Below are 8,964 nucleotides of genomic sequence, written 5' to 3'. Positions count from 1 at the left end.
CAACAAAATTTTTTACTAATTAAGTTAATTGGAGCTAATTAAAGTGGTTTTACTTAGGTGAGCACTTACTTGATCAACAAATCATTTCAATTTTAAATGAGTTATTTGGCACTGAAATTAAGATTAGTCTTAACAAAAAAAAAAAAATCACCACATAGTATTTCTCTCTATATCTTGACTATTCTTTTTCTTTATTGAATTAAAAAAAGAAAAGAAAAGAAAAAAAAAGCAGTGAAATAGCGAATATTTAAAAGTGACCACGACAACTGCAGTTTTGAGCTTACAGCGAGATAGAGCGACTTCTTCCAGGTCAACTTCCTTTCTAGCTAGTAGTTTAGTTGCTATACTCATTTCCCTATAAATATCTTCACATTCCTCGTTCATTTCATGCGTAAACTTTCCCCAGGACAAGTCGTTTTTTTTTTTTTCTTTTTTTTTCTCTGCAAAAACTTCTAGTTCATTAATTAAGCGATGTCTTGGGCTTTGAGTTATACTAGTTCATATTCATTCACTTTTGCATCATGCACACTGCTGGTAATATTGTTACTACTGGGTTTGAGTAGCCAGAGCTGTAACGGGTTGGGGACATTTGGGTTTGACATTCACCACCGGTTCTCGGATACGGTTAAGGCAATTCTTGGCGCTGATGGGCTTCCAGAGAAAGGAAGCGTAGAGTACTATGCTGCCATGGCCCGCCGTGACCACATAATCCAGGGCCGTCACCTTGCCGCCAGTAACAACCAGTCGCCACTCACTTTTGCCAATGGAAACAATACGCTTACCGACCCCAGTTTGTCATTGTATGATCCTAAGCCACTCATGAACCTTTTTATTTTCCCTTCTTTGGTGAACTTTGATTTAAGAATTGGATGATGATTGTTTAGATAAGGTAGATGCTAAAATGCTGGAGAAAAAAGATGAGAGAGATAGCGTTAACTTATATTGTTAAATTACTAATTATTTTAAAAGTTTAAATTATTATCGTACAATAAATTTAATCATTTAATCATATATATATATATATATATATACACAATTTTGAATACAAGTCCTTTATCCAACTTTTTGTATTCAACTTTACAGCATTTTCCATCAAACACAACTTATTATTTAATTATTATTAAACTGAAAAATGAAAATATGCTCCCACAGTCAAGGAAATCCATGCACTTTGGAATTTTTTAGTTTCTTGGTGACGATACCGATCTTCGTTCTATTTAGGAGTTCGTTCTTCCTGTTGCTTTGTTCTAACCACTTCTTGTTTTTTGGATATTTCAGTCTGTATTATGCTAATGTTTCTGTGGGGACACCAAGTTTATCATTTTTGGTGGCGTTGGACACAGGCAGTGGTTTGTTCTGGTTACCATGCGATTGTCAGAAAAACATAGCTGTCGGTTGCAATACCTACACGTACCTATCATCTGGAGAGGTGCGTTAGTTACCTCACCATGCATATTGCTTCTCAAGTGAATATATCTGACTTTTACAAATGATTAATCCTTGCATATATGTCCACCGCGATGTGCTTGTACCAAATTTTTTCGAAAAACAATCTCTTTTTATTTATTTAATCAATATAAAGGGTGTGTTTAGATACTGTTTATTGCTGAAAATTGAAAATACTGTAGTAGAATAATTTTTAAATGTGTGAATAGTATCGTGAGACCCATTTTAAATGAAAGTTTTGCTGAAAAAAAAGGTTTGTGGGTTTTGTAAATAGTGCACGGGACCCACTGGAAAAGCATGAAACGCTCTTCTAAAAAAAAAAGAAAAAAAAGAAAAGGTGAAACGCAAACGCTAGATGTGGCCGCTGTATCCAAACGGATAAACAAACACTTCTTAATTAGCCCAAGCATGATTTAAAGATTAGGGGGTATTTGGTACATGCACTTAAAAACATGTGTTTTGTTTTTCGAAAATATATATGAAAATACATGTGAATAAAAAAATATAAAAAATGCATATAATGTTGTTTGAAAACTGAAAATATGTGTTTGAAATTATGTACCAACAGCCCCTAAAATTACAGCCTTCAAAACCGAATCAGTTGGAAGACCCAAATAATTGACAAGCCCAGTGTAGGAAGCTCATAAAGCCCAGAATTCTAATTCTATTTTTGATCAACTTTTGTTTCTGGTCTATAGACTTATTTGGACTCGAAATTGAGTGCTTATACGGTTATACCTACGGCTTATTTGTTTTTTGTTTTTATGCCTTTTGTTTCAGTTTAATTTTTACAAATAATATAATTTTTAGCTTTTTGAAAATAAGTAAACTTATGATTTTTTGTCACATATTTAAGGTAAAAGTTATTAAAATTGTATATTTTAATAAACATTATGTAAAAGTTATCAAAACATTTGTGGCTCCTTGTGGGACTCATATTTATGTGAGAGGAAAAAATACTTTTATGAGTAAAAGTGAATAATTTTACCACCTCTTCTTTTGTATTTCAATTATATAGTTTTTTTTTTTCAAAAATTCCTTTACAAGTAAATAATAATCAAAAATTCAAAATGATTCTTAGATAGTCGAGAAAAAATAGCAAAATTTATGTTCACCACCCTTCATACTTTTTTTACTTTTGCTTGATGGACAAAAAGTTGGTCTTGAGTCATATTATTGGTAAAGATATTTTTTTGGACGCTTCTTGATGAGATGTGAGACTTTGAGGATGTTTGGATAGATAAAAACATTATTTTCTATACCTAGAAAGACTTTGGCCCAACATTGACATTAGATTTGGTTTTATCTCTAATGAATATTTTAAAAATTTTTGATGAAAAAAAAAAAAAAAAAGGTTGCCAACATTTTCCTTTGGCCAGATTCCCTTAAAGTGTTTGAATATAGGTTGTGTATAAAATCTGACGTACGTGTAATGGTTGCTGCCAATGGGTGTCATTTTGGACTCATTAGGCCTCCTAAAGTTAATGACCCAACAGATCATAATTATGGTAAATTCCTAACGGTAAATGAGGTTATTATTTTGAGGGTTGTGCTATAGACACATAGTTACACAATAGTTTTATAACAAAACATAAGTGATAAACTATTTCTAGTTTTTATTTGGGCTCATCACTTACGTTATTTTTTTATCTATCGTTAATAGGTTGCCACCTAAACTTTGTTGTAAAAATGTGTGCTTGTATCTTTACTTTTGTTTTTTTTTTTTGGAAAGAGTTTCAACCCATGACGTTCGCTCCTGATGGTAACTCTTTATCATCAAATCAAGACTCCAATCAATTTTTTGTGTAGGCAGGGATTGAACCCCAAATCTCTTATACAACCATCAGAGACTTTATTAGTTGAGCTAACTGAAACCCACTATTTTTGTTTTAATTTGACTAATGAAAGCTACTAATAATCATTACTTGATCTTTACTAATATGGAATACAGTTACATGTATTAATTTAGGGTTTGGCTCCCCCATTATAAACTCTCCTGTCTCCTTCTATATTGCCACGTCCACTATTATGTAGGATTTGCTGCAACCAAGTTTATGGCAAATTTTTGCCCCCCTTTTTTCTTTCTTTCTTTCTTTCTCTTTCTTGGCTCCATTCTCTCTCCAATATCATCACTATCATCTGAGTATTGCCAAGACCAAGCCTTGCTTCACCCAAGAAGAAGGCAAATTAAAGTCAATTAAAGCAATAAATCTCTCAAAATTTGTGTTTGTTTGTTTAGACCCCTTAAAACAGATTGTTTAACCTAATATATTAGCCAAGTAATTACTTAGGTTAATTATGAGATCTAGGTTAAACAGTGAAAGGTCATATCATGCATAGTAGCGGAAAAGTAAATAACACACAGATTTGATCATTTAGGAAAACCAATGAAACGAACAATTTCAAGGTAAAAACTTGGGGAGGCTTTGACCCACCTATCTTTAATGTAAACAAATCCACTAATAGAGAATTAAAGTTTTTACAAAAGATTTAATCCTAAATCTATTGCTACCTCCAGTAGTAACTTATTAACACAACCACGTGCAAGTTTCGAATTCACGAACTCTTCTCTCCTGGATTTGCAGCATACAAGCTCCCATGCTTATGACTTTGAGATCTCACTTAAAGATTTCGGATCACCACTTGTTGATCTTGCAATAGCAACTAAATTCTACTAGCACTTGATTGTAGATCTTGTTTCGGTAGACTTGCGGAGTTAGAAGGTACAAAACTTCTTAAATCTCACAGCAATAACTTACAAGTTTTTCAAGAGTCTTTAAAACGTAGTTATGGTTTTTCTTTTATACTTAAGAGTGTTAGACTGAAACCCTAAACATTTTTGCGGACTTAGGCTTGATTTAAAATTCTGTAGAAACTACTTTATTGTAATTTTCGATCAGTTGAGCCTATTATTCGATCAGTCGAGCTTCACTGAATTTCAATTCTTTTTCTTGCAGTTTGAATGTTCTTTAGACTTGACTTGTATCACCTTGAGTAATGTCTAACACCTATTCTAGACATGTTTTTGTTCTCGGTTTGCTAACATAAACTAAATAAACATAAACAAAATAAGACTCTAAAAATTTAATTCTAAATCTTTAGAACCTAACAATTAGTATCTTTGAAAAAAAAAAAAAAAAATCCATAACAGTAAAATCAAAGAAATTTTATCAATCACCCAAAATACACATACATCCATCAAATATATCAGAAAATAAAGTGTCATAAACAAAAAGAGAGAAAACTAACCACGCAGCAGTGATGAAATCAGTGTCAAGAGGGAGAGAGATAGACGTTGGAAATTAGGAAAAGAAAAATCAAAGAAATAAATTGTTGAGCTCTAAACATTTGTGGTCGCGATTTTGATACACAGGCCATGTTTCTCTGATGGTGTCTTTGGCATTATTTCTGACAGCTCCTTGTCATCCATGACCAAGGGTGTTGAGTGTATTACAGTGAGTTTGCTTGCTAAAGGTTGTGAGTAATTGAGAGAGAAGGACAAAATTAAGAGAAACTAAATGTGGTTATTTTTTTGCCTTTGGATCATTAGTCTGCTAAAGCTAGGTGTCTTTCATCTATATTAAAATGAAGAAAACATGAAAGTTTATAAAGGGAGGAGAGCCAAACCCATTAATTTAATAGCTCAAATAATGAGTTTTATCACTTTAGGGCCTGTTCTCACAAGACTGAATTCTCATATCTCCACATGTTCGGCACCAAACAAATAAGCCCAATAAGAGCACCGATTATAGACCCTTATCTCTTTCTCTTTTATAAATGTAGGAAATTAGTTTTATTTTTTTCCCAAATCACTTTCCATTAAGAATTCAAGATACCTCCTTATTAACTCATGAAATTTTTGTTAAGAACTTTGTAGTTCAACCGACACTTCTTAATATTTGTAATGATAGCATCCAATTTTTTTTTTTTTAAAGAATCCATTTTTTTTCTCATTTAATTAATCAAATCAAATCAAATTCAATTATCCATGATACTTAAATGTATACTCTTAATCCTTTATCAAACAGGAAATAAACCTTAACATTTATAGTCCTTCTGCATCATCAACAAGTGAAAAAGCTCCTTGCAACATCAGTACCTTGTGCGATCAAAATCAATGTCTTTCAGCTAGTAGTGACTGTGCTTATACGTATGGCTACGTCGATGGTTCATCAAATTCTGGAATCTTAGTAGAGGATGTTTTGCACCTAATTATGGATGACAATCAATTAAAAGCTGTTGAAGCTCAAATTACTTTTGGGTAAGTTAATTTTCATTGCTTTGCTACCAAAAACTTTGGGGCAAATATCATTTCAAGTAACACAGTACCGATTTAATATAAATTTCTAAAAATGGGATTAAAATTAACAATTGTTAGCTAAAGAGACATAATTTCTGGAATAACTGATATTTTGTCAAATACAGATAATTTGGGTGATGAATCTGGAGTTTGGAAGGTTTTTTTTGGCCACCCGATCAAATAGGAATAATCATTAATTATATATGAGGGTTGTAAAGTTGTTTTGTCTCTCAGTCTTACTAATTCCGTAAAAGTCTCTCTTATGCAAGAAGAGAAAAGGTGAAAAAAAAATTCCCGTGGAAGGTAGGCTAGGCTTGGGAGGTCATGATATTGTATACATTTAGACGATGATATTACAAGTGTAGTCTTCAATATGATTTTTTTTTGGGGGGTGCAATCACTAGTGGGTTTCTATTAATTTTCTTATAAGTTGAAGTTGCTTCTTGTTTTTTCACTGGTGGTAAGATCTGTTAGAAAAATTTTTGAGAGCGAATCCTATTATTTTGTTGCAGTTGTGCACAAAATCTGGTTGAAGTTATAGTAAACGGTTTACTTGGGCTTGGATTTGATGACTTATCTGTTCCTAGCATCTTAGCAAGAAAAGGGCTAGGTTCAAATTCTTTTTCTATGTGTTTTGGACCTGATCATGAGCATGGGAGAATAACTTTTGGAGATGGTGGCAGCTTAGACCAAAAAGAAACGCCTTTCACCATTATGCAATCACTGTAAGTAGTCACTTTCTGGACATTTGGAAGAGTTATTTAGTTTGGCAAGAAGACTATATATCTTTGACCCCAATCTCATCGTACTTGCACTGATTTTGTCCTTGAAAACTTGTTACCAGTCCATATTATATGATCGGCCTCACTCAAATAACTGTGGGAAGCAGTAGTTCTAAGCTGGAGCTTAGCGCCATCTTTGACTCCGGTACATCGTTAACCATACTAAGAGACCCAGCTTATACATTTATTACTGAGAGTGTAAGTATTTTGCACAAGGCATTTCCTGATATCATTGGGAATACATGTTAATGTTATAACAAATGAATATGATTTATATTATTTTGTAGTTCGCTTCCCAAGTCAAAGAAAGGCCATCCAGTTATCAGTCGGGCTCCATTAATGGCATTAACTTAGATTACTGTTATGACTCCAGGTCTGGTCATCTATATCTGGAGAAACCTATTCCAATTTTAGTTTTTGTTCTGATCTTTTCAACTTGATCTGAAGCACTAACTTGTAATTTATATGCGATGCAAATCAAAACAGTAATTTGAATTTCCCTAAAATCAGTCTGACATTGAAAGGTGGAGGAGAATATTTTGTCATTGATCCAATATTACCAATGGTTACTAATCAGGTGTGCTCTCACTTTCTAGTGCTTTAATATTCGATTCCTGCTTGAGTTTTGCTAAAACTTGATGTTGTGGTCTCCAGGGCGGATATTTGTATTGCTTGGGTATTATCAAAGGTGGAGATTCTGACTATAATACCATAGGACGTGAGTATTTATTTATCAAGAACTATGCTTATTACAAAACCTATTTCAATTGATGAAGTTGCATTTTCGTGTTTTTCTATCGAATTTGGAATTTTGATTTTGTGTATTGTTTTCCTTATAAGGAGACTATCATAAAGCAATAATTTTTTCCTCAAATTCCCCGTAACCTACTCTCTGGTTGTGATTTTTTTTTTTTTTTTAATGAATTTTCAAGTTGACAAGAAGCAGAGAAGTGCTGGAGTAATTTTTACTAATTTTTTTATTTTTTGGAGAACAAGATTACATAATTTAAGGATTGATAGAAGTCATTTCGTGGGATAGATCAGAGCTACATCTTGGGTACAATAAAATTAACATAGCAAATTAGAAATTTAAAAACCCTTCTAGTTTAGCGATCCATCCTAGTTAAACCAACCATTTGAAATGATGTTTAAAACTCATTATGGCAAGATTCAAGAAAACTGTTCATTAGCCTCTAATTTGGAGATTACACGGAGTTTATATAAATATATATATTTATTAAAGAATTTCAATCTATAATATTCACTATTACAGAGTTTATATTGTAACTTTATAAGACATTATTAATGAGTGATTCGAATAAAAAAAAGGCTGGTTGGCTGTATCAATATATTAACTTAGACATTAAAATTTACACTTGAACTAAAAAAATTAAACTGATTTTCATTTACTCAGTGCATTGCTATTGTTAAACAGCCAGTATCCTAACATATTTAAATTGAGAAAATTGTCATGTTAACAGATGTTCTTAAGAAAATTGTTAATAAATTATTTTAGGAAAGTTTAAATATTACCTTTATGAAAAATATAAATAGTTGTTAAAATAATAGATTATTTTATCATGTTCTTATAAAATATTTATAAAAATAATTATTAAACTAATACCCTTAAAGCTTTTGTTAACTTTTTCAAATGAAAAATTGCCACTTACAATATGAATTTATTTACTATTATGCAGAAAACTTCATGACTGGTTACCGCCTAGTTTTCAATCGTGAGAAGATGGTAATAGGTTGGAAGGCATCTGACTGTGAGTATAGATAGTTCAACCCTGTTCTTAGAGAATTTCAATGTTCGATTTTTACTTCTCTTTGTAAATTCTTTCAAGTGTTTGTAATAAGACTTGCTATTTCCCAGGTGGCTACAACCCATCACAATCTCCTCCTACACCTGTTGATAATTCGAACTCTCCGCCACAGTCTCCTACGGCACCCAATGGTAATTCGAACTCTCCACCAGAGTCTCCTCCAGCACCCAATCGTAATTCGAACTCTCCACCACAGTCTCCTCCGGCACCCAATCATAATTCGAACTCTCCACCTACTACTCCATCACAGTCTCTTCCTTCTTCTCCTCCACTAGCAGCAGGGAGTCCTGGAAACGATTATCATGTACCGACAACACCTCTATCCATGATCAATCATTCACCAGAGTTGAAGTCTTTTACTTGCGCCCTCATGATGCTTCTTGTTTCTTTCTTTGCCATTATGTGATTTTCTTTTTATTTGGTGAGGCTTTTAGCTTTCTCATTCCAATCATTCGCCCAAATTGTAAGCATTGATGGCTTTTATTTTTTTATTTATTTTGTTGGTGTTGGGTCTGGAAAACTATTTGAATATGTATTGTTTGAAAATTCACGGTTTCAATAATTGCTAATATGAAGGTTGGAGTGTTCAGTAATTTCGATTAAAAGAGAA

At 32.7% G+C, this 8,964-nt stretch overlaps 1 protein-coding gene across 1 annotated transcript; it reads left to right on the top strand.

The window, feature by feature from the left end:
• Nucleotides 1-471: 471 nt before the first annotated feature.
• LOC115950461 (aspartyl protease family protein 1-like) lies at nucleotides 472-8,760 on the top strand. Its single transcript, XM_031067654.1, has 10 exons — nucleotides 472-800; nucleotides 1,279-1,429; nucleotides 5,475-5,707; nucleotides 6,259-6,471; nucleotides 6,591-6,726; nucleotides 6,816-6,902; nucleotides 7,001-7,105; nucleotides 7,183-7,246; nucleotides 8,226-8,297; nucleotides 8,405-8,760. Exons 1-10 carry the CDS (start codon nucleotides 472-474, stop codon nucleotides 8,758-8,760), a joined length of 1,746 nt encoding a protein of 581 aa, XP_030923514.1.
• The last annotated feature ends 204 nt before the right edge of the window (nucleotides 8,761-8,964 follow it).

This window comes from Quercus lobata, chromosome 6 (genome assembly GCF_001633185.2).
Source record: "Quercus lobata isolate SW786 chromosome 6, ValleyOak3.0 Primary Assembly, whole genome shotgun sequence".
Lineage (NCBI taxonomy): Eukaryota > Viridiplantae > Streptophyta > Magnoliopsida > Fagales > Fagaceae > Quercus > Quercus lobata.
The sequence above is the reverse complement of the archived record's forward strand: the minus strand, read 5'-3'. Positions and strand labels throughout refer to the sequence as shown.